Genomic DNA, 26,104 nt, shown 5'->3' with positions numbered 1-26,104 from the left:
CCCGCGACCGAGCGTGCGGACTGGCCTCCTAAGCGTGGGGCGACAAGCTGCCGGAGCGGCAATGGGCCGCGGCTGGGGATTCTTGTTTGGCCTCCTGGGCGCCGTGTGGCTGCTCAGCTCGGGCCACGGAGAGGAGCAGCCCCCGGAGACAGCGGCACAGAGGTGCTTCTGCCAGGTGAGCGATGTGCGCGTTGGTGCTGCGGCTCCCGGCGCCCTCCGCGGCGTGCTCTGTCCCGCACGCCCTGGCGGGCGGGCGAGCGGCTGGGGGTGCGTCCTTGCATCTCTTCCCACCGGGAATGAGACTCCGGTGCTGCTGCCCGGTGGCCGGGACTGAGTCTGGCTTGGCGTGGACCGGGCCTCCACGGCAGCCTGGACGTCGCCGCGCCCTCCGGTGCTTCGGACCAGGAGAGGGGTTGGGTGCACGCGGTTGAGTGGGTTTATGCATCTTTGTTGGTCTTATCTGCCCGGGGAGAGTGTGCACAGTGTATAATGCACTGCCAGTATTTGCTATTTTCACAGAACCTGGATCTTTCTCACTTCTCTCTTGACCAGGAACTTGTGTACCCAGTGCCTGTGCTGCGTGCATTTCGCCAGCCTTTCTGGCTAAGACGTTTGTGGGCTGATCTCAGATTTCGATGTTAGGCGGAAGAATGGCTGCTTGCGGTTTTTCTGTGTGTAAGCCCAACTACCTGATGTCTTTGGGACTGCAGTTGCCCTCTGGTTTCTGGTCCTGTGTGCTCTTTTTCTCGAATGTAGTGAGATTCTCTTATCGTGACACCCGTTAAGCTGGTACGAATTGGGAGGAAGGTCCTTATTCTTCAGTGCACAAGTTTAATTACAAGCGGATTATGATCATTTCCTTTTGTAAGAGATGTGGTTCCTTGAGCAAAAAATTGAGAGAAACTTACAGGTTTCCATTATCTTCAGTATCTAGTATTTCAATGTGACTACTCTTGTCAAAGCCACTTTTTGGTTGACTGTTGATAAAAATTACGTTTTATACAAAATTAAGGGTTAGGCATCCATGTTATTCCTAAGTGGATTTTGCTATTAATTTATTATCAGAAATACCATTTTATGTGTTTAGGGGCATGAAACCATGTCAAAGGAAAGATGCATTTAAATATTATGAAAGGTTTCTCTTTCACTACTTTACATTCTTGGATTTTGTTGTTTTGCTGAGTGATTTGGGAGTTGAGGTGAGTGTTATCTAGGAAACTAAGGGAAGTTGAAAGAAAATTGCTACTTTACAACTGAGACATTGAAAAGTCCTTTACCTTCAATCATTACAAATGACACACAATCAAGTACTTAAAAGGAAAAAGGGTCATTTTTCTTCTGATTAGAAATATAACGCAATACCGAGATTAAACATTTAAAAAATAAGATAGAAATAAGTGACTTTAAAATAAAATATTCTTTACGGAAAGAAGATGTCCAATGTAACATTTTCAGCTACATTCTGGAGATTTGGATACTGGAATAAAAGTACATGTTGAACTCTTCAACTTTTACTTTTTTTTTCCTTAATAACTTTTTTGGAGTTCTGCTTAAAATTGGAGAACTTTAAATTCTTTACATCTATTTTCTTTTTCTTCTAACTAGTGATTAAACTTTTCCTCTTTCACAATACCCTCATATTCAAATACTTCCCTAACATAAAATTCTGTTAAGCCCCTTTCTTTTTCTTTTAGAACGAGAGTGGCTATCTGTGTTTCTTTTCAGACTCAACCTTGAAAAATAGTAAATTGGGCTGGGTGTGGTGGCTCCAGCCTGTAATCCCAGCACCTTGGGAGGCTGAGGTGGGAGGATCTCTTGAGTCCAGGAGTTCAAGACCAGCATGGGCAACATAGTGAAACCCCCGTCTCTACAAAAAAATTAAAAAAAGAAAAAAGCTGGGTGTGATGGTGTGCGCCTGTGGTCTCAGCTACTTGGGACACTGAGGTGGGAGGATGGCGTGAGCCCAGGAGTTCGAGACCAGCTTGGAGACCCGCTCTGTATTAGTCCGGGTTCTCTAGAGGGATAGAACCAATGGAATATATATATAAAGGGGAGTTTATTAAGTATTAATTCACACGATCACAAGGTCCCGCAATAGGCTGTCTGCAGGCCGAGGAGCAAGGAGAGCCAGTCTGAGTTCCAAAACTGAAGAACTTGGAGTTTGGTATTTGAGGGCAGGAAGCATCCAGCATGGGAGAAAGATGTAGGCTGGAAGGCTAGGCCAGTCTCTCACGTTTTTCTGCCTGCTTATATTCTAGCCATGCTGGCAGGTGATTAGATTGTGCCTACCCAGATTAAGGGTGGGTCTGCCTTTCCCAGCCCACTGCTTCAGTGATCGAGGCTGCAGTAAGCCATGATTGCACCAGTGCACTCTAGCCTGTGTGACAAAGTGAGAGTCTGCCTCAAAATAATAATAATAATAAAAAAGTAAATTGAGGATCATATAGTTAAAAAAACAGTTTTAACAGAAATTTAGAAATTTAGAATGGTCTACTTATTTCATGATTTGAGGGAGCCTAAGCAAAAAAAAAAAAAAAAAAAAGTTGTCTATTTAACTAAGAACAGAGACTGTCAATTCCAATTCTATAAATGAAACAGTAGGGCCAGTAGTGGAAGGGATGAGGATGGGGGGAGAAGGGAGGAGAGGTGGCACTGATGAATAGACATGCAGAGAAAAATAGAGGCAAGCATATAGACAGACATACACAGAGAAACAGCATGAGAGGGAAAAGAAAAAAAATGGAGAAAGAAAAGGGGAGATAAATGGTGCAAATCATTCATTCAACAAATGTAACCACTCTGCACGTTGACCAGAGTGTTTGGGACACAAATAACTATGGCATTATCCCTGCCCTGAAGAGCTATAGTTTAGTGAATAATGTTCATTGGGGATTCGTGGGAGGCACAGATACTAAGCACTCAAAAAACAAGTTAGGAAATATTGCTAGAAACTAAGTTAAAAACTAAATTTTCACCAGATGTTTGGAAATACAAGTTAAAATCTTCTCTGGTTCTGTTTACAATATCCAGTGAGCTGCACAGTCCTGTTGATTGTTTTGGTAATAGTTTTATCTTTTCTTCCTGTTGCCTGTCCCTCTCACCACATCTGCCTTGGGTTACCACATCCCCATCCATCATCACACTGTTGCATGGTGCCTGGCTTATAGTAGGGTTCAGTTCACAGAATGTCAGCTCTGATTTGAGCTAGAGCAGTGACCTTAGAAAGTCACTGAATTAAAATGTGTAGAGCTCTACAAGTAATCAGATTAAATTCATCAAGCATATGTTGAAACCTACTGTGAACAATTTTTGGGAGATCAAAAAATGAATTAAAGGTGTGACACTTCCAAGAAGTGAGCCTGGTAAATAATTGGTGCTCAACAAGTTCTAGGGAAATTATAAGATGCAAGCACTATGCCAGCAGGAGTATATTTTAAAAATTATTCTGCTTAGCAAGCCATTTGCATGTTTTCTGGAACTGATCTTTCAGATTGGTTGATAGCTCCAACTGAGTCTTTGAATTTGGTCAGTTGCTACATATGCCTGTTAGTTGATATCAAATCCTGCTAAAATTATTTTCACTGTATGTTGTAAGTTCCTTTGATAATAGTGCTTAAGTGTTAGTTGCTCAAAATGAATGATTAATTGCCTTAGACTTGTAAATCTGTATATGTAACCTCATGTAAGAATTGTGTATACAGGGGCCGGGCGCGGTGGCTCACGCCTGTAATCCCAGCACTTTGGGAGGCCGAGGCGGGCGGATCACGAGGTCAGGAGATCGAGACCAAGGTGAAACCCCGTCTCTACTAAAAATACAAAAAGTTAGCCGGGCGTAGTGGCGGGCGCCTGTAGTCCCAGCTACTCGGGAGGCTGAGGCAGGAGAATGGCGTGAACCCGGGAGGCGGAGCTTGCAGTGAGCCGAGATCGCGCCACTGCAGTCCAGCCTGGGTGACAGAGCGAGACTCCGTCTCAAAAAAAAAAAAAAAAAAAAAAAAAAAAGAATTGTATATACAACCTAGGCCAGGCATGGTGGCTCACGATGTTTGTAAACTCTTACTTGCTCATGATGTTTTATCAATCTTAATATGGCTAGTGCTAGTAACACTCAGGATAGCTTATTTGAGCACGGTAAATCTCTGTCAGGCTAATGAAAGGGGAGAGTAGCTCAGAGTCCAAAATAAATACTCCAAAAATGGATCTTTTTTAGCTTGGAGTGCATTTAGTAGATTTAACCTGTCAAGTGTCTTGTTAGGTCAATTGAAACAATGGTTTTAATTGTCAGCCCGGTGGCTGGGCCATGGGAGAGACACTTGCTAATATGTTGAGTGGTGGATGGAAATAAGCCCAGGATTATAACTTAGTCAGAGGGATCTTTGAAACAGGTTACACTGGAGAGGTGTCCACTGACTCTATGTGTGTGCTGCATTCCAGGCTTTTCTGAATAAACTGTGTGGAAGAAATATTTTCCTGATGGTTGCCAGTCATTTGACAATTTAAAGTTTCGGCAAGACTAAGTCTTTAAAGCCAAAATGACCTGTAGCGTTCTAGGTCCTTAGGATGGTACCCACTACCTGGTGTGGAATCTTTGGTATTTCCCTGCTTCCATTGATAGACTTGTCCCAGTGTACTTCTGTCAACAGATGAGTACTTTTCATGTTATTTTTTTATGGTCATAAAACACAGTAAAATTAAATACACCTGAAGTTCTTTGCCAAATAAAGCACACTTTGAGCACATTGATTTATTTATGTATTTCTCTCCACCTTTATTGAGGTATAATTGACACATAAAAATTGCATATATTGGCTGGGTGTGGTGGCTTACGCCTGTAATTCCAACACTTTGGGAGGCTGAGGCACGTGGATCACCTGAGGTTGGGGGTTCGAGACCAGCCTGACCAACATGAAGAAACCCCATCTCTACTAAAAATACAAAATTAGCTGGGCGTGGTGGCACATGCCTGTAATCCCAGCTACTCAGGAGGCCGAGGCAGGAGAATTGCTTGAATCTGGGAGGCAGAGGTTGTGGTGAGGTGAGATCGCACCATCACACTCCAGCCTGGATGACAAGAGCAAAACTGCGTGTCAAAAGAAAAAAAAAATGCATATATTTAAGGTGTACCACATGTTTTGATATATAAAAGGTCCTTATCCTTTTTTTTTCTTTTGAGACAGAGTCTCGCTTTGTCACTCAGGCTGGAGTGCAGTGGCGTGATCTTGGCTCACTGCAACCTCTGCCTCCTGGGTTGAAGTGATTCTCCTGCCTCAGCCTCCCAAGTAGCTGGGACTACAGGCACCCGCCACCTTGCCCTGTTGGCCAGGCTGATTTTGAACTCCTGACCTCAGGTGATCTGCCCTCCTCGGCCTCCCAAAGTGCTGGGATTATAGACATGAGCCACCGTGCCCGGCCCTTGCCCATTTTTTAATTGGGTTATTTGTTTTTTTGTTGTTGAGTTGTATGAGTTCCTTTTATATTTTGGATAATAACATCTTGTCAGACAGATGGTCTGCAAATATTTTCTCCCATTCTGTAGGTTGCCTTTTCATTTTGTTGCTTGTTTCTTTGTTACATAGAAACATTTTAGTTGCATGTAGTCCCACTTACTTATTTTTGCTTTTATTGCTGGTCTTCTTGGTGTCACATAAAAAATCATTGCCAAGACTAATGTCATGGAGCTTTTCTCCTATGTTTTTTTCTAGGAGTCTTGGTGTTTCAGGGCTAACATTTAAGTCTTTAATCAGCTTTGAGTTCATTTTTGTGTGTGTTGTAAGATAAAGATCCAATTTCATTTTTTTGCACATGGATATCCAGTTTTCCCACCACCATTTATTGACAAGACTGTCCTTTCCCATTGTTTGGTCTTGGCCAAAGATTAGTTGGCCAGACATGTGTGGGTTTATTTCTGGGCTTTCTATTGTTTTCCATTGGTCTATGTATGTGTTTCTATGCTGATACAACACTGTTGTGATGACTGTAGCTTTTTAATATAATTTGAAATTACAAAGTATGCTGCTTCCAGGTTTGTTCTTGCAAAATTGCTGTAGCTACTTGGGGTCTTTTGCTGTTCCATCCAAATTTTACAATTTTTTTTTCTATTTTTGTGAAAAATGCCATTGGAGTTTTGATAGAAATTGCATTGAATCTGCAGAACACTTTGGGTGGTATGGGCATTTTAACAATATTAATTCTCTCAATTTATGAACATGGGATATCTTTCCATTTATTTGTGTAATCTTCAGTTTTTTTAATCACTGCTTTATAGTTTTCAGCATACTGATCGTTCCTCTCCTTGTTAAATTTATTCCTAAGTAGTTTATTCTTTTTCATTCTATTCTAAATAGAATTGTTTTCTTAATTTTTTTTTGGATAGTTCATTGTTAGTGTATAGAAGCACAGTTGATTTTTGTATGTTGATTTTGTATCTTGTAATTTTGCTGAATTTATTCTAATGGTTTTCTGGTGGAGTCTTTAGGATTTTCTATATATATAAGATCATGTCATCTATAAAAAGAGACAATTTTACGTATTTTTTATTTTGATACCTTTTATTTCTTTCACTTTCCTAATTCACACTTTGAGCATGTTTAAAAGGTATTTCATAAAAAATGTATATGAGGGCCGGGCGCAGTGGCTCACGCCTGTAATCCCAGCACTCTGGGAGGCTGAGGCGGGTGGATCACCTGAGGTCAGGAGTTTGAGACCAGCCTGACCAACATGGTGAAACCCTGTGTCTGCTAAAATACAAAATTAGCCGGGCATGGTGGCAGGCACCTGTAATCCCAGCTACTTGGGAGGCTGAGGCAGGAGAGTCTCTTGCACCTGGGAGGCAGAGGTTGCAGTGACCTGAGAGTGCAACATTGCACTCCAGCCTGAGCAATAAGAGTAAAACTCCGTCACAAAAAAAAAGTATATGAGGAATATATTCTTATAGTGCTTTGTGTGAAAAAGTAAAATGGTAATGTATAATAAGACTAGAATATATTGGTATACAAGAAAACTTTAGAAAGTGTTGTTTTGTCTTTCATTGCAAATTAAAGGATACCTCTGACACAAGAGTAGTGAACAAGCGGTACGTGGTAATTTTCCTTTATCCTGCCTTTTGCATTTGGTCAAATCAAACAGAGTCAACAGAGAAGGTAATTGAGGCTCCCTCCACAGCTAACTGTTGGTTATCTAGTTCTTTGTTCCATTGGGGCTACAGATGTCAAATTTTTGGGAAATTTTAGCTGCAAATTCGGCTGTATTTTTCTTATTGATTATGAAAATGCCATGTGCTGCTTTGGGAAGTAATACATGCTTCCCTTTCATTGGAAGCATTTAAGTAGAAGTAGGGTAATAATAATGATTAATATATACTGACAATTTACTTTGTACTATTTATCTTGGTATCAACTCTTTGAGATGAAAACTATTACTATTTTCTATTAAGATGAGAAACCAAGGCCTGGAGAGGTTAAATAACTGGGATAAAGTGAAAAACTAATGACTGGCAGAGATGGGATTCAAACCTAAGGAGGTCTGATGTTAGAACATATACGCTAACTATTGTTACACACTACCTGTTCCTTGAGGGATGTGAATAGAGGGATTTGCTGTTTTGCTTGGGAGGTTGTAATAGAAAGCCTTCCAAGGCTTTCTAACTCTTAAAAGACTAGGACTTTTTTTTTTTCTTTTCTTTTTTTTTGAGGCAAGGTCTTGCTTTGTCATTTAGGCTGGAGTACATTGGCATGATTATGGCTCACTGCAGCCTCAACCTCCCTGGCTCAAGCGATTCTCCCACCTTAGCCTCCTAAGTGGCTGGGACTACAGATGTGCACCCAATGCCTGGCTAGTTATTTTATTTTTTTGTAGAGATAGGGCCTCACTGTGTTGCCCAGGTTGGTGTCAAATTCCTGGGCTCAAGCAACCCTCCTGCCTTCACCTCTCAAAGTGCTGGAATTACACGTGTGAGCTACCATGCTTGAACAAAAGGCTAGAATTTTGAAGTGGTCCATGTTAACTTGTCAGGCCTACCTTGGTCCTCCTATTTATCGTTCCTCAACTGGGGCCTTCTTATCTCTGCTTATTAGATTGGCCCTCTACCAAAAGCTATCATTACTTGAAGCCTAGAGCAGTTAGCCTCAAACGTTAGGATACTAACCTTTAAAACACATTAGCATTTAAAAAAATTTAGATTCCTATGGTAGGTCAGAGTTCTGTTTTACTTTGGGATATAGCATAGTAATTTTCCCCCTTACCTGCATTGTTCCATGTAGTAGTTGTTTAGGCAGCCTTAGCACATCCTGAAACAACATCCAGTCCTCCCTGTTCCAGGTTGGCACCTGTTTTTGGTCTTAGTTGAGGTAATAGGATTTTGCTTTGTTTCCAGGATCCTGTTCTGTGTCTATTAACTGTATTTTACCTTAGCCCTTTCCTGAGGCTCTATTCTTTTTTTGTTTTTTGAGACAGGGTCTCACTCCCATTGCCCAGGCTGGAGTGCAGTGGTGCAATCTCAGCTCACCACAGCTTCGACTTCCCAGGCTCAAGCCATCCTCCCACCTCAGCCTCCTAAGCAGCGGGGACTGCAGGCGTATGCCACCATGCCTGGCTAATTTTTTTTTGTAGTTTTAGTTGAGACAGGGTTTTACCATGTTGCTCAGGCTGATCTGGGACTCCCAGGCTCAAGAGACCTACCAACCTTGGCCTCCCAAAGTGCTGATTACAGGCGTGAGCCTGAGATTCTATTCTAGTAACATGCTTTGTTCTCTGGTTTCTAGAACTGGTCCTGCCACCATCTTTGCCAGACTGTCTCCCAGGGATCAGGTTGGCAGGCTTATCTGAGTTGTCAGATGGCATGGATTTCCGAGAATCTTCCTGTCTTTCCTTTACTGAGCTGTCTTCATCCATTGAAACTCCTGCCACCCTTATTATACTCCGTTAGCAGCCCTGTTATCTGTGGTTGTAGTTAAGAATATCTCCTACTCCATATTTCAGGAAGGGGCAGGACATTTTTTTTTTTTTTTTGAGATGGAGTCTCGCTCTGTCACCCAGGCTGGAGTGCAGTGGTGTGATCTTGGCTCACTGCAATCTCTGCCTCCCCGGTTCAAGCAATTCTCCGGCCTCAGCCTCCTGAGCAGCTGGGACTACAGACATGTGCCACCATGCCCAGCTAATTTTGTATTTTTAGTGGAGACAAGGTTTCACCGTGTTGGCTAGGATGGTCTCGATCTCTTGACCTTGTGATCCGCCTGCCTCGGCCACCCAAAGTGCTGGGATTACAGGCGTGAGCCACTGTGCCTGGCCAAGAACATTTTAAAATCTACCATTTATCCTGCCTTCTTTCCCTTTGAGGGGTCTCTTGGCTATATGCCACCTCTGCTCTGGAGGATTTTTGCATTTCTTTCTGGTTTGGGGCTTCTTAGAGCTTCCTTTGTAATTAGGATAGAGATAGGAAGAAAGATAGACACAAAAGGTGTTTACCTTTGCTGCTTGCTTTACTTGCTATGTGTGTTTCTGCCTCCTGTGCTTGTGTACTCTGGGGCACTGAGCATACCATAGGTGACATGGTGCTAGATATGTTTAATGAGACAGTATGGTGCTGGTCTCCAGTGATGAGTGACAATGGACAACATTCATTCATTCACCCACCTCTTCCACAAATAATAATAATTTATTTGTGACAGAATCTCACTTTGTTGCCGAGGCTGGAGTGCAGTGCAGTGGTGTGATCTTGGTTCCCTGCAACCTCTGCGTTTTGGGTTCAAGCGATTCTCCTGCCTCAGGCGCCCAAGTAGCTGGGACAACAGGCATGGGCCACCATGCCTGGCTAATTTTTATGTTTCTGGTAGGGATGGGGCTTCACCATGTTGGTCAGGCTGGTCTTCAACTCCTGACCTCAAGTGATCCTCCTGACTTGGCCTCCCAGGGTGCTGGGATTACAGGCCACAAATAATTATTGAGCATCTACTGTGTGCTTTCTGGAAGTATATGATTTTTCACTCAAGGATTTTATACTCTAGTGGGCAGGGGTAAAATAGATAAATTCACTGCTGTGAGGTACAGTAATACTTAGATAATAGTGTGTGGAGTGACTTGGGAGCAGCTGGGAGAGGCATTTCACCCAGCGGGTGGTAAGGAGTACTGGAAGGACAGCTTCCTGAAAAAGGTGATACTGAGCTGAGGCTTGAAGATATATTTTAACCTTAAAAATGAATTCCTCAGGGGGAAGAATGGATGCCTTGAAACTTGCTCTCAAGTTTTTCATGTGTTTCTTTTTGTAACTTAATGTCTCTACTTTGCATATGTCCCTTTGGCCTTTGCAGTCTCTGTGTCTGTCATTCTTTGCATAATAATTCATATCAAAGGGGAGAAACAGCTATTTTTTGTCCCTAGAAGTTCTGCTCTTAAGGTTGAAAAGAAAGTTTGAAAAATCATATCATTTAGGTTAGAAGTACTTTGTGTTGTTGGTATCCAAAATTAGGACTCTGAGATTCTTGTGTATTCAGAGAATTTTTAGTAGGAAACAAGGACAAATTTGCATATGAAATGAAAATAGTTATTACATGACAAAATATGTACATCTGATTTCTAGAAACTGAATTAGTCCAAAACAAGTAAGAGTGGGAAAAGCAGTAAAAAGTTCTTCTTGAATATTGCTGTTGTCATCCAAAGTATTCTTATTTCTTTTAGGTGAAAAATTTCCATTACTCTTTTGTGATATTCTCAAAAGAAAGTTTAGGATTTTACAGTATTCTGAAATACTGAATCTTAATTCAGTATTTCAATAGAGTATTATTGATTTGCTTCCTTATCAGTAGATTTTTAAATTATTTATTTCTAGGCTATAGATCTTCCTAAAATATAATCCAAAGTAGTTTAAAATGCAGATATCTAGACCAAAGTATAAAGATCTCTTTTCTGGAGCATGCTATATTTAACATTTTTTTCCTAGGTTTGTTTGTTTTTGTTTTTGGAATCATGATATATTTGTTTCTTAAAGCAATCTTTAATTCTATTAGATGTTTTTCTAGCTTAAATAAACATCTAAGAATTTTAGTTTAATTTGGCAAGTAACACTGGTGAAAAAAAGAAAAAAAAAGAATTCTAGTTTCATAATTGATAATATTTATTATCATTACCATTGTATCCTAGGATATGTGCATTTAGTAGCTTGATTTAGTACATACCATTAAGACATTAGCTTTAAACATTTGAAGAGCAGGACTGACTTTGAGGTCAGTTTGCTGTTTCATTGTTACTAATGATAAGTGGTTTCTAAGCACCATTCCAAACCTTTAAGAAATTGTTACAGCCCAATATTTGAGGATTGTTAGATCCTTACTGAAAGCTAAGGATGGGAATGCAGCTGTGCCTCAGGAAGGACAGTGGAAGTGGGAGCTGGAAACCCCTCAGATATCCAAGTAGCATATACTCTCTCTCTATCTCCTACCTCTGCTTCTTTGTGTATCTTTTTTTTCCCCCAAAGAATTCCGAGGACAATCAAGCTTTGTGTATCTTTTAAAACTTTTCCTCTCTTTGCCAACTGGATCATGTGCTCCTCAGTTCACATGATGGAGTATTTGTTTTACTGGTCTAGCCACAGGGAGACATCTTTCCCTGTTATTCTCAATTCTAGGATCCTGGAGAGGGGACCATGACCTGGTTTGAGTTGGATGCCTAGCCTTGGTCAGGTCAACTATGGCCTGGAGGGCAGAGTTACAAAATAAATGGTTGCCAGGGGACCAACTCTGTGTGTGTGTGTGTGTGTGTGTGTGTGTGTGTGTGTGTGTGTGTGATGAGCTCTGCACATCTTCCATTCCTCGGTATATAGCAAGAGCAGCAGTATTACTAGATTATTGTCATACCCCATCTCAAGAAACTATGTGGGAGGAGGGAGGATAAGGACTGGTTGAGTAGGGGGCTGTTTCCTAACAACCATGTGAGGAAAAAGAACCCTGTTGCATTTAGGACATTTCAATTTAATATTTCATTTTCTTTGTAACAGGTTAGTGGTTACTTGGATGATTGTACCTGTGACGTTGAAACCATTGATAGATTTAATAACTACAGGCTTTTCCCAAGACTACAAAAACTTCTTGAAAGTGACTACTTTAGGTATTACAAGGTATTTTTAATTTTAATTTTTTATATATGCATACTTTAAATGGATAATTAGATTTTCTTAAGAATTACTGAACTTCAAAATTGTAGTTATTTAAAATTGATACAGGCTTTATTAAGAAAATTCAGTTCATAAGAGTGAACCATGTGATTCTGAAACCATCCATTGGATAATTTTAATAACTGAATTTTACATTCTAGAGTTAGAACCTAGTTGGTTAAATTGAAGTTAGGACAGAAATTATTATATATTGTTATCAAAATGGTGAGATCATAATTTTCTAAAACATCAGATTGGCTTCAATTAATTACAATAATTAAATATTTTTTGTAGAATCATGACTTTATCCTGACCTATATTATTTAAACAAATCACTTGTGCTGTTTTATCTTGAGATATCTACTAGAAGAGTTTAGAAAACCTGATCAATGGAGTATTTAGTTGTAGTCAGTTTACAATTGTCTATCCTCTACCTGTTAACTCTTTCTTGTTTGAAAAGAATGTGAGTTGAGCTACTTTGGCTCCTAGTTGCCATCTGTTCAGGGTCTATTTAGTGGCAGTCTGTGTCTTTTTTTTTTTTTTTTTTGAGACAGAATCTTGCTTTGTCACCCAGGCTGGAGTGCAGTGGCATGATCTCTGCTCACTGCCAACTTCCGCCTCCTGGGTTCAGGCAATTCTCCTGCCTCAGCCTCCTGAGTAACTGGGATTACAGGCACCTGCCACCACACCTGGCTAATTTTTGTATTTTTAGTGGAGATGGGGTTTTGCCGTGCTGGCCAGGCTGGTCTTGAACTCCTGACCTCAGGTAACCCACCTGCCTTGGCCTCCCAAAGTACTGAGATTACAGGCGTCAGCCACCTTGCCCAGCCCAATCTGTGTCTTTTTTTTCTTTTTTTTCTTTTTTTTTTGAGACAAAGTCTCGCTCGCTCTTGTCATCTAGGCTGGAGTGTGGTGGCATGACCTTGGCTCACTGCGCCCTTCGACTCCTGGGTTCAAGTGATTCTTCTGCCTCAGCCTCCCGAGTAGCTAGGATTACAGGCACCTGCCACCAGGCCTCGCTAATTTTTGTATTTTTAGTAGAGACGGGGTTTCGCCACATTGGCCAGGCTGGTCTCAAACTCCTGACCTCAGGTGATCTGCCCGCCTTGGCCTCCCAAAGTGCTGGGATTACAGGCATAAGCCACTGTGCCCGGCCCAGTCTGTGTCTTTCTAACCAAGTCTACCAATTTACTTATACCAGCCTCACATTTATGCAGTTGTTATAAACTGGCAACAGATAGGTGGAAGAAATACTGTATTTGCAACTGATAACATGACCAAGTTATAACACCATAATTTGTAACTGTCAATTATAATTTTGGGATTCTGATTTTTATAATTTTTTTTCTATTATTATTTTACAGGTAAACCTGAAGAGGCCGTGTCCTTTCTGGAATGACATCAGCCAGTGTGGAAGAAGGGACTGTGCTGTCAAACCATGTCAATCTGTAAGAACCATGTATACATTTAAAAACTGTTACATGTTTTTTCATTCATTATAACTTTTTGTTTTGTTTTATTTAAGACTTTTGTTTTGAAAAAATAGAGATGAGGTTTCACTATGTTGCCCAGGTTGGTCTTGAATTTCTGGGCTCAAACAATCCATCTGCCTTAGCCTCCCAGAGTGCTGGGATTACAGGTGTGAGCCACTGCACCCGGCCCATTACAACTTTTTAAAGGCGGCCAATATAACTAAAATAATCGTGCAGTCCTTAGTTTAAATATAACATTCAATATTTATATGTTAAAAACCCAAACTTATAAAACCTATTTTGAATTACACTGCCTTCATAATAATAGAATTAACATTTTGTGGTTAATATAATCCTTTGACTTATTAGGGAGATTGATAATAATTCTTTTGGCCTGATATTTGATTTTCCTCTTACATCTTTTCTGAACCAAGTTATATATATAGCATAATAAAATGAAATTAATCGAAGTATAAACAAAAGTCCCCCCCTCTTTTTTTGGGTGTGTTTTTGCCTTGGATTTCCTGGGGTGTGAGTGGACAAAACACCTGGTTTTACTTAGGAATTTTTGGAGCATTAAAATTTGAAGTATCCTACTGTGAAAATAGAGTTTTAAAAATATTTTTGAATGACAATTTATTCCTTTTTTAAGTACATCTTTTTATTTTACTTTTAAAATAAAGTTGACCTTTTTTTTTTGACATGATGTCTCACCCTGTTGCCCAGGCTGGAGTGCAGTGGCATGATCTCAGGTCACTGTAACCTCCGCCTCCTGGGTTCAAGCGATTCTCCTGCCCCAGCCTCCCAAGTAGCTGGGATTACAGGTGTGTGCCACCACGCCCAGCTAATTTTGTATTTTTAGTGGAGATGGGGTTTCTCCATGTTGGTCCATGCTGGTCAGGCTGGTCTTGAACTGGTAACCTCAGGTGAGGCCCGCCTCAGCCTCCCAAAGTGCTGGGATTACAGGTGTGAGCCACCATGCCCAGCTTCGATTCCTTTTTAATGCTGAATAACATTCCACTGTATGCCTATACTATGTTTTGTATATATAGTCACCTGTTGATGGACTTTTGGGTTATTTCTACCTTTTTGCTATTGTGAATAATGCTGCTATGCACAAATATTTATTTGAGTCCCTACTTTAGTTTTTTGGGGTATATACTTAGAAGTGGAACTGCTGGATCATGTGTTAGTTCCATTTGTTTTTTTCTGAGGATCTGCCATACTGTCTTCAACAGTGGCTGTACCGTTTTACATTCCTACCAGCAATGTACAAGAGTTCCAGTTTCTTCACATTCTTGACAATACTTTTACTTTCTATTCTTTTGGATAATAGTTATCCTAATAGGTGTGAAGTGCTATTGTGGTTTTGGGTGGTTTAATTTTACATATGTAAATATTGTTACACAGACTTATCTAGCATGTGGAATTAAGGCCAATGTCATATACTATTTATGGGCATTTCACCATGAGAATGAGAAGCATGTTTTTTGTTACATTAATCCTCATATAGATACAACTTATTGAAAATTAAAGGATTAATTTATGAAACACTTTGTTACTATTAAAGCATGAGCATATCATTAAAGTGATATTAACAGTGTAAACATTTTGTATTCTAAGTTTTGCATTTGTAATTTAGTAATAGAAAAAATTAGTTGGGGACATTTACCAATATCCTAATTATATGAATTAGTAAAAATGCTGAAATATGGTAGATGCTTAATAAAGGCGTTTAATTATACTTGTTCATTAAATGAGCTTTTTATTAATATTAGAAAATACAAATACTTTACAGTTATTGCAAAGTCAGATCTCATCTTGAGATACCAATTATTTCTGATTATTATTGATGAAGTGTAGAACTAGGGGACGCCATTTGGAAAAGAAGATTGGAGGGAGCAGAAACCCTGAAAATACTGTAGCATAAAATAATGGCTTATTGATTCCATCAGTTGACAGACTGATGAATGAGATGTATTTCATTGTACATCCAAGAGAAAACAACCAATTTTAGCATTTGAGAAATGTTAAATATATATTTATTGTTTGATTTGAATGTATTGAAGTGCTATAAAAGAATCAGGTGGAAGTTATCAATTTGCACTGAAAAATTGAGTCAGGATCCAGTAATTTTAAGCTTCTGCAGAGCTGGGAAGAAGTGAAAGGCAGAATGCCTTTCATGCCAATACTTTGGTTTTTTTTTTTATTTGGTTGTGTTTTTTGCTTGTTTTTGAGACAGGGTCTCACTCTGTTGCCCAGGCTGGAGTGCAGTGGCATGATCTTGGCTCACTGCAACCTCTGCCTCCTGGGCCTAAGCAGTCCTCTCACCTCAGCCTCCTGAATACCTGGGACTACAGGCGGACTACAGGCACACATCATTCCCAGCTAATTTTTTGTATTTTTGGTAGAGACAAGGTTTCACCATGTTGTCCACTGTGGTCTTTAACTCCTGAGCTCAGATGATCCACCCGCCTTGGCATCCCAAAGTTCTGGGATTATGGGCATAAGCCGCTGTACCTGGCAGCAATACTTGTTTTTTTCTTGAACTGATGTTATGATGGAGAAAAGCTTTTTTCTTTAAAAGATCATTGGAAGGCCAGGCATGGTGGCTTATGCCTATAATCCCATCACTTTGGGAGGCCAAGGCAGGCAGATCACTTGAGGTCAGGAGTTTGGGGTCAGCTTGGCCAACATGGTGAAACCCTGTCTCTACTAAAAATACAAAAATGAGCTGGACATAGCAGGGTGCCACTTGGGAGGCTGAGATACAAGAATCATTTGAAACCAGGAGGCAGAGGTTGCAGTGAGCCGAGATCTGCCACTGCACTCCAGCCTGGGCAACAGAGTGAGACCCTATCTGAAAAAAAAATCATTGGAAGATATTTTTCCATCTAAAAATATTCTTAGTTTATAAATACAGATAATGTTAGCTTAGCAGAGAAATGCCACGATTAGATCAGAGTTAGAATGTTAACTGGCAGTATTATGGGGAGTGTGGAATAGCAGATGAGGAGATGGGGAAGAGACTGGTAAAGTAACATAAATGTGTTAGTCCATTTTGCATTGCTATGAGGGAACACCTGAGACTGGGTAATTTATAAAGAAAAGAGGTTTATTTGGCTTACAGTTCTGCAGGGGGAAGAAGCATGGTGCCAGCATCTGCTTGGCTTCTGATGAGGCCTAAAACTTACAACCATGGCAGAAGGCAAAAAGGGAGCTGTCATATCACATGGCAAGAGACAGCAAGAGAGCAGGGAGGTGCCAGGTATGGAGTGAACTAATAGATTAGTTCTAGATAATAGAACTTATTACTTCTAGATAATAGAACCAGTAGATTAATTCATTACCTCAGAGATGGCACCAAGCCGTTCATGAGGGATCTGTCTCCATGACCCAAACCCCTAGGTTCCAAGAACCTAGAATATCTGGCCATCACAGAAAACAAAAACAATTCTACTAAGGACCACTGGAGTAATAGCAAAAGGACACAGGTGTCAATATCAAGTCAGCACTCAGTGGATCTCCTAGTGGCCAAATATGGGACAATTTGAACATCAAAAGGGATAATGGCTAAATGATTATTTTTACATCTCCTTGCTGTAATATACATAATGTATGCTCAGCAATCCATAGAATAATTTGTTCTTGAATTTTTATTTACTTTTAAGCAATCATATAAATACTACCTATTCTGTTAAAAAATCCAACTTCGATAATTTGTTTTATGAATTTTTCTCATAAATCACAGAAATTTAAGATATGTTTTAAGAAGATAGAATAAATGCCAACTAAAAACATATTTTTTTCTTTTTCAGGATGAAGTTCCTGATGGAATTAAATCTGCGAGCTACAAGGTATGTACGTATACCTATTGATGTGTCCAGTATCTTAATGAAAAACTTGAAAAACCCGTTTCCCTTGTACCTACTGTCCCATTTATCTGCTTCCAATGGTGAAACCCCTTGAGAGGTATTTATGCTGAATGGCTCTCTTTCTTTTTGTTTGTTTTTGTTTAACATTTTATTTTTTATGTATTTTATTTTATTTATTTTTTTGAGATGGAGCAGTGGCGTGATCTCGGCTCACTGCAACCTCTGCCTCCCCGGTTCAAGCGATTCTCGTCTCAGCCTCCAGAGTAGCTGGGATTACAGGCACTCACCACCATGCCTGGCTAATTTTTATATTTTTAGTAGAGATGGGGTTTCACCATGTTGGCCAGGCTGGTCTCGGACTCCTGACCTCAGGTAATCTGCCCGCTTTGGCCTCCCAAAGTGCTGGGATTACAGGCGTGAGCCACCGCGTCCAGCCTGTTTAACATTTTATTATAGAAAGTATCAAAGATAAATAAAAATAGAGGAAAAAAAATGTATCTGAAAGTCCATACTTTTTTCAGATTTCTTTTCTTTTCTTTTTTTTTTTTTTTTGAGACGGAGTTTTGCTCTTGTTGCCCAGGCTGGAGTGCAATGGCGCGATCTCGGCTTACTGCAACCTCTGCCTCCCGGGTTCAAGCAATTCTCCTGCCTCAGCCTCCCTAGTAGCTGGGATTATAGGCATGCTCTACCACGCCCAACTAATTTTTTTATTTTTAGTAGAGACGGGGTTTCTCCATGTTGGTCAGGCTGGTCTCGAATTGCCGACCTCAGGTGATCCGCCTGCCTTGGCCTCCCAAAGTGCTGGGATTATAGGCGTGAGCCACCGCGTCCGGCCTGTTTAGCATTTTATTATAGAAAATATCAAAGATAAATAAAAATAGAGGAAAAAAGTGTATCTGAAAGTCCATATGTTATTCAGATTTCTTTAATTTTTTTTTTTTTTTTTTTTTTTAAGATACAAGGTCTGGCTCTGTTGTCCAGGCTGGAGTGCAGTGGCATGATCATAGCTCACTGTAACCTTGAACTCCTGGGCTAAAGTGATTCTCTCCCCTCAGCTTTCCGAGTAGCTGAGAATGTAGGCAAATGCCTCCATGCATAGATAATTTTAAGAAAAAAATTCTGTAGAGATAGAGTCTTGCCATATTGCCCAGGGTGGAAACTCCTGACCAAGTGATCCTCCTGCCTCAGCCTCCCAAAGTGCTGAGATTACAGGCATGAGCCTCCACACCAGGCCAGATTTCTTTAATTTTTACCTAATATCCTTTATCTGTTCTGGGATCCCACCCAAGACACCATGTTATATTTAGTAGTCATGTGTTCTTAGGCTTCTCTTAGCCGTAACAGTTTCCCAGTCTTTCTTTGTTTCTGATAAGGTGTTTTTGAGTAGTACTAGTCAGGTGCATTTTGTAGACTGTCCGTCAGTGGGGATTTATCAGATTCAGATTCATTTTTTTGATATATATTATATATATAGGAGTTACTGTGTACTTACTATTGTGTTATACCAACATATAATCTCTGCCTTTCTCTTTTTTCTTGATGTTAAGATTGATCACTAGGTTCATTATACATTCATCTTAAAGCTCCGTAATAGCTTTTCACTGAAAAGTTTTAGCAGCCTTGATGATTATTACCTGGTTGCATTAGCCAAAGTGATTTTTTTTAAAACATGAGATTATCTGTCTTCTCTGTTTAAAATCCTCCTTCGTGCCCATTTCTCCTGAGAAAAGGCCAAAGCCCCTATAAAGCAACAAGAAGTAAACAGAGTGACCATATGCCAGGGTTTGTCTGGAACAGAACTGGTTTATACCTGCTGTCCTGACATCCTTTCTGATTTATCATTTTTTCTGAGTTTCTTGGTTTTAAATAAAATATTATTAACAGCTGCATTAAAATAGGTTGGGATGGAATTGGTAGACAAATCCTTTTTCTTTTTTCTTTTTTTTTGGTAGATAGGGAGTTCTACCATGTTGCCCAGGCTGGTCTCGAACTCCTGGGCTCAAGCTGTTCACCCACCTCGGCCTCTCAAAGGGTTGGGATTACAGGTGTGAGCCACGACACTCAGCCAAATACTTTGTATTTCCATCTTCCTCTGTTGTCTTTTCTCTTATTTGATATGTGTATGCTAAATAGAGTTCTGACTTTAATACAAAGATGACCAACAAGAACATATCCTTCTTCTGATTTTCTAGATGCAAAGAAACTAAATCTTTGTCTCAAGCACAGTATACTAGGTGCTTGCTGAAAAATAATTACACTCAGACACAAATGACTAGGGACAGCTGCCTCCTTACAGCCTTGGGAAGCACGGGGAAGGTGTTGCACACTGCTGCCCCTCTTGGTCTCTTGGACTTAGTAGCCATTTGTGCTGTGGCCTGAATCGTACCCGCAATATTCCTAAGCTGCCAGTCTGTCTTTTGACTAGTTAATGGGAAACCTGTGAAATTACATGGTAAATAAATAGAAACCGAGCAATCCTACATAGAGAGAATAGTCTTACTGTAGTAGTTTTATCCTTTATTGATAAATTGATAACTGTGTAGTTATTTTATGGTTTGGTAATGCTCTTTTTATTTTGCAATGAATCCTTTTGGCTGAAATAACTAAAAAAGGAAAAAGGAAGTGCATGTTTTATGAAAAGTAAAATATTGAATTTCCATTTCTCCTGATAGTTCATCATGATATGTAACTTGCACAAAAGATCATCATTCACTATTCCTAAAGGCCATAAAAATAACACTGGCCATACGAAAATCAAAACACAGAAATCTGCTGATAAAGCCTCAGTGTCTACTTTGCAACAAATTTGTAAAAAATGTCAGCTTTTAAAGGTTTAGCAAGGATGGACATAGTAGTTTATGCTTACAATCCCAGCACTTTGGGAGGGTGAGGCGGGAGGATCACTTGAGCCCAGGAGTTCGAGACCAGCCTGGGCAACATGGTGAAACCCCGTGTCTACAAAAAATACAGTTGTGGTGGCACATGCCTGTTCTCAAAATAGCAAAACCCCATCTCTACAAAAATTAGCCAGCCATGATGATGTGTGCCTGTAGTCCCAGCTGCCCAAGTGGCTGAGGTGGGAGGATCCCTTGAGTCTGGGAGGTCGAGGCTACAGAGAGCTGTGATTTCACCACTGTACTCCAGCCTGGGAGACAGAGTGAGACCCTGTCTCAAAAAAAAAGGGGGTTTAGCAAATTGCAATTATTACTACTTATTTTAAGAAGACTGTGTCTAAAGATAACAATTTAACATGTGCAGCTGCAGAGAGTACATTTACATATCATTCTGTGATATGTGACCTTTCATTTAGACTAAATAACTTTTAAATTAATTTTTCCCATTATTTTATTATGAAAAATTAAAAATATAGCAGAGCTAAAGGAATTTTCCCTTGAACATTCTTATACCCGTAACCTAGATTCCACCACCTTTTTTTTTTTTTGAGACGGAGTTTCGCTCTTGTTGTCCACAGTCTGGAGTGCAATGGCGCGATCTTGGCTCACTGCAACCTCTGCCTCCCGGGTTCAAGCAATTCTCCTGCCTCAGCCTCCCGAGTAGCTGGGATTACAGGCATGCGCCACCATGCCCAGCTAATTTTGTATTTTTAGTAGAGACAGGGTTTCACCATGTTGGCCAAGCTGGTCTCAAACCTCTGACCTCAAGTGATCCACCTGTCTCGGCCTCCCAGAATGCTGGGATTACAGGTGTGAGCCACCGTGCCCGGCCTAGATTCCACCATTTTAATAAACTCACTTTACCACATATCTGTTCATCTGTCCATCCTTGTAGCCATCCATTAGAACATCTTATTTTTCGGATGCATTTCAAAGTAAATTGCCGGTATCAGTATACCTCCTCCTAAATAAGTCATTAGCTAGATGGATCTATGTAAGTAGACGTATATCATTAACTAGAGTCCAATATTTGTTTATATGTACTTTTAATAAAAGTATTACCATACAATGAAATGTGCAAATCTTAAGTGTGCATTTGCTGAATGTTGACAAATGCATATACCTGTGTAACCTAGGCTTCTATTAAGAGATAGAATGTTAGCATTATCCTGCAAAGTTTCCTCATACCCATTCCATTCAAACCACACTCCTTCTTCAGAGGCAACCACTGTTTTGAACATTTTCCATCAAAGATTCTAAACTAATTTTGCTCATTTTTAATTCCATGTTTTCTTGTACACACACAGAGTCAAAGAATGAATTAATAGCTTTTCACTTGGTTCCAGTGGCAGAAGAAATTTGCACATAGTTAAATGGTGTCATTATCAACTATTTCAAATAGAAAATAATTTCATTTAACAAATTGCTTGAGGCTGGGCAGATAGTGGCCCATGCCTGTGTAATCCCAGTGCTTTTGGAGGCCACCATGTGAGGATTGCTTGAAGCCTGGAGTTCAAGACCAGTCTGGGCAACATTGTGAGACCCCATCTACAAATAAAAACTAAAAAAAATTAGCCAAGTGTGGTGGTGCATGCCCATAGTCCTAGCTCCTCAGGAGGTTGAGACAGGAGGAGGCTGAGCCCAAATGTCCAGGTTACAGTGACCTATGATTATGTCACTGCACTCCAGCTTGGGAGACAGAGAAAAAAAATTGTTCGATTTATTTCATTTAATCGATAGACTGAAAGTAAAACTTTTGGAAGTTCATTCTGTTAAAGGAAAACATTTATCACTATTGTGAATGCTAATATAAATTCAGTTAAAGCTCAAAATTGAAGATAAAATATTTGTCTGTGGTAGTACACATATAAATTTTTATAAAAGCAGTGTTCTGGGTAAAAACCAGTGTCCTTAATAAATCAAGAAATCTATGAAACAAATGCATTTGTAATAAAAATATACAAATAATTCATAATTGTGTCCACACAAGCTGTGATATTTTACCAGTTAAGATAGAAGCGGTAATAAGCTGAGTGTGTGGCATGAACCTGTAGTCCTCGCTACTCAGGAGGCTGAGGTGGGAGGGTTGCTTGAGTCCTGGAGGTAGAGATTGCAATGAGCCAAGTCTGTGCCACTGCACTTAAGCCTGGGTGACAGAACCAGATCCTGTCTCAAAAAAAAAGGAGTAATTGTTAAAATTAGTATGTGATTTATATATATATATACTAAGTTATGATTGTGAAATTTTTGAGATGAAGCTGATGCTGAAAAAATTTACTTTGGTATGGTTTTAGTATGATAGTACTTACTTTGCTGTCTATTATCAATCAGATTTTATAAATGTTTTGAGGCTTCAAAGAACTAATTTGTAAAACAACCCAAGAGCTTCTCAGTAGTATTGATCGGTTTTTAATAAATGAACCCTCTAAGTTTTTATTGCAATTTGTTCTAAATCAGTGAAAAATAAGTATCAATGAATGGAATGCATAAAGAAGAAACAAAGTTTAGCTGTTAAGGTTTAGCAAATTGCAATTATGGCAAAATGGCTAGATGTGGTGGCTCATGCCTGTAATCCCAGCACTTTTGGAGGCCGAGGCAGACAGACTGCTTGAGACCAGGAGTTCAAGACCAGCCTGGGCAACATGGTGAAACCCTGTATCTAAAAAAAATTTAAAAAATTAGCCATACATGGTAGTGTGCACCTGTAGTCCTAGCTACTCAGGAGACTGAGAGGGGAAGATTGCTTGAGCCTGGGAGGTTGAGGCTGGAGTGAGCTGTGGTCATGCCATTGCACTCCAGCCTGGGCGACAGAGCGAGACCCTTTCTCAAAGAAAAAAAAAATCATTATAACAAAGCTTGTAAACAAAGGCCTCTAAATTTATACCTACAAAAAGTAGAGAGAAATCAAACACATTAAATGAGGAAAGTCCAAATGGTGTTTAATACGATTCAGAAATTGTATTCTGAAATGTTATAAATGTGTTTGGGCATTATCTCCATTTGTGGCAAGAATATCCTCTTGATAGAACTCTGCTTTGAATTGGATACATTTATATTCTGATCTGAGATGTAATGAAATTGAGGATTACAATTTCATAGCATCTAAGTTTGACCAAATTTTTTGTTTTTGTTTGTTTGTTTTTTTTTTTTTTTTTTTTGGTCAGAGACAGGGTCTGTCTCTGTTGCCCAGGCTGGAATGCAGTGGTAAGATTATATAGTTCACTGTAACCTCGAACTCCTGGGCTCAAGCAATCCTGCCACCTCAGCCTCCTGAGTAGCTAGTATTATAGGCACATGCCACCATGTCCAGCTAATTAAATTTTTTTTTTTGTAGAGATGGGGTCTTGCTGTGTTACCCAGGCTGGTCTTTAATTCCAGGCCTCAAGCAAACTTTCCACTTTGGCCTTCCAAACTGCTGGGATTTCAGGCATGAGCCACCACACCCGGGCTTTAAATTTGTCAAAACATTTAAAATAATGGAAAAATAGAGACAACTTATTTGATGTTTTGTCTTAAAATATTTATTGTAGAAATGTACTTTAGGGGCAAAAGAATAGAACTTGTGAAAATATTTGGGCTAAAGTATTTCCACATATTTACCTAAAGAGAGAATGTTTTTTCTTTTTTTTTTTTGAGACGGAGTCTCACTCTGTCGCCCAGGCTGGAGTGCAGTGGCGTGATCTTGGCTCACTGCAAGCTCCGCCTCCTGGGTTCACTCCATTCTCCTGCCTCAGCCTCCCGAGTAGCTGGGACTACAGGCGCCTGCCACCACGCCCTGCTAATTTTTTGTATTTTTAGTAGAGACAGGGTTTCACCATGTTGGCCAGCCTGGTCTCAAACTCCTGACTTCAGGTGATCCACCTGCCTCGGCCTCCCACAGTGCCGGGATTATAGGCGTGAGCCACCGTACCTGGCCTGATTATGGGCAATTTTATGAAAAATTAAAAGCAATAAGAACATATTGGAAAAATAAAAAAATAAAAAGAGCTTCAGATAACTTCTAAATTTTAAACAAGTTTTAAAAATGCAATAAGTTATTATCTATTTATTCCCTTTTTCATTTTAGTATTCTGAAGAAGCCAATAATCTCATTGAAGAATGTGAACAAGCTGAACGACTTGGAGCAGTGGATGAATCTCTGAGGTTTGATTTTATTTTTCAGCAGTATTTCATGTTTCTTTATGTTACATATTAACTTAAAAATAATAATGTTATTTTTTTTCTTTGTTTGAAGTGAGGAAACACAGAAGGCTGTTCTTCAGTGGACCAAGCATGATGATTCTTCAGATAACTTCTGTGAAGCTGATGGTATAATATTTTTGATAGTATGCATTGTGTTTAAAATTATACCTAAGAAAAAAATTTTTTAAATTATTTTAATCTGGGCATGGTGGTGTGCCTGTAGTCCCAGCTTATCTGGAGGCTGAGGCAGGAGAATCACTGGAGCCCAGGTATTTGAATCCAGACTGGGCAACATAGTAAGACCCATCTCAGAAAAAAGTTATTAAAGAAAAAAACTCAGTTTCTAACAGTTTGGCGGTTCTTCAAAAACCTAAACGTAGAATTACCATATGACATAACAGTTCCTTTTGTAGGTATATACTCAAAAAAATTAAAGACAGGGACTCAAACAGATGGCAAAGCAATGTTCATTATAGCCAAAAGGTGGTAACAACCCAATTGTCCAGCACTGTTTGAATGGATAAACAAAATGTGGTATATAAAACACACAATGGAATACTATTCAGCCAGAAAAAGGAATGAAGTTCTGGTACATACTACAACACGGATGGATCTTGACAACATGCTAAGTGAAATAGGTCAGGCACCAAAGGACAAGTATGAATGATTTCACTTATATGAAATGTAAACAATAGGCAAATTCATGGAGACAGAAAGTAGATTAAAGATTATCAGAGGTTAGGGTGGGTAGGCGTTATTGCTAAATGGTTACAGAGTTTCTGTTTGAGGTGCTGGAAAAGTTCTGGCAACAGATAGTGGTGATGGTTTCACAACACTGTGAATATAATGAATCCCACTGAATTGTATACTTAAATGTGGTTACACTGTAAATTTTATTATATCAATTTTATTACAGTTAAAAAAACTCAGTTTCTAGAAAAAATGTACCTCTTAAATTTTGCAGTTCTATGTAGCTAGTGGTTTATATAATTTTGTATATACATTTTGTATAAATAGCTAAAATTTAGGGATTACAAAAATCTGCTTCAGTTACATTGCTGTTGGATTGTTATGTATATTCCTTAATGATGGTCCGTGTTACTTTTGGAGAAGTGAATATTGAACCGTTAGTCAAGGCTGTGATATCTGAGGTTAAGCCAGAGTGCTGCTGCTGTTAAAAGCTAGGAGCCCCAGATTCATTAAAACTCTGATCATGGCACAGTGGTTCATGCCTGTAATCCCAGCTACTCAGGAGGCTGAGGCAGGAGAATCACTTGAACCCAGGAGGCAGAGGTTGCAATGAGCTGAGATTGTGCCATTGCACTCCAACCTGGTGACAGAGCAAGACTCCGTCTCAAAAAAACAAAAAACAAACCAAAAAAACCAACTCTGATCAAGATGTATAGATTTTCCAATTCTTCCTTTTTCTAGTATTTCCTTTTTCTAAGTTGAATTGTTAGCCTCTTAATTCACTAAAAAAAATAAATCAAATTGAGTCTTGGTATTCTTCTGTGGCTCTTTTCTAGTGGACTAACGCTCTTT

The 26,104-nt window shown here is 39.7% G+C and overlaps 1 protein-coding gene across 2 annotated transcripts in view; it reads left to right on the top strand.

The window, feature by feature from the left end:
• ERO1A (endoplasmic reticulum oxidoreductase 1 alpha) overlaps window positions 1-26,104 on the top strand; it is a 56,224-nt gene continuing 30,120 nt past the window's right edge. The window contains exons 1-6 of one of the 2 annotated variants that reach the window (XM_055361395.2): window positions 1-175; window positions 11,984-12,103; window positions 13,504-13,587; window positions 17,430-17,468; window positions 24,447-24,523; window positions 24,615-24,688. In XM_055361395.2, coding sequence (XP_055217370.1) covers window positions 62-175; window positions 11,984-12,103; window positions 13,504-13,587; window positions 17,430-17,468; window positions 24,447-24,523; window positions 24,615-24,688 — 508 coding nt within the window. In that variant the 5' untranslated portion in view covers window positions 1-61. The remainder of the gene's footprint in view (window positions 176-11,983; window positions 12,104-13,503; window positions 13,588-17,429; window positions 17,469-24,446; window positions 24,524-24,614; window positions 24,689-26,104) is intronic. The other variant, XM_019010203.4, reaches the window with a different exon arrangement.

Source organism: Gorilla gorilla, chromosome 15, assembly GCF_029281585.2.
Source record: "Gorilla gorilla gorilla isolate KB3781 chromosome 15, NHGRI_mGorGor1-v2.1_pri, whole genome shotgun sequence".
In the NCBI taxonomy this organism is placed as follows: Eukaryota; Metazoa; Chordata; class Mammalia; order Primates; family Hominidae; genus Gorilla; species Gorilla gorilla.
This window is presented reverse-complemented; position numbering and strand designations above follow the sequence as displayed.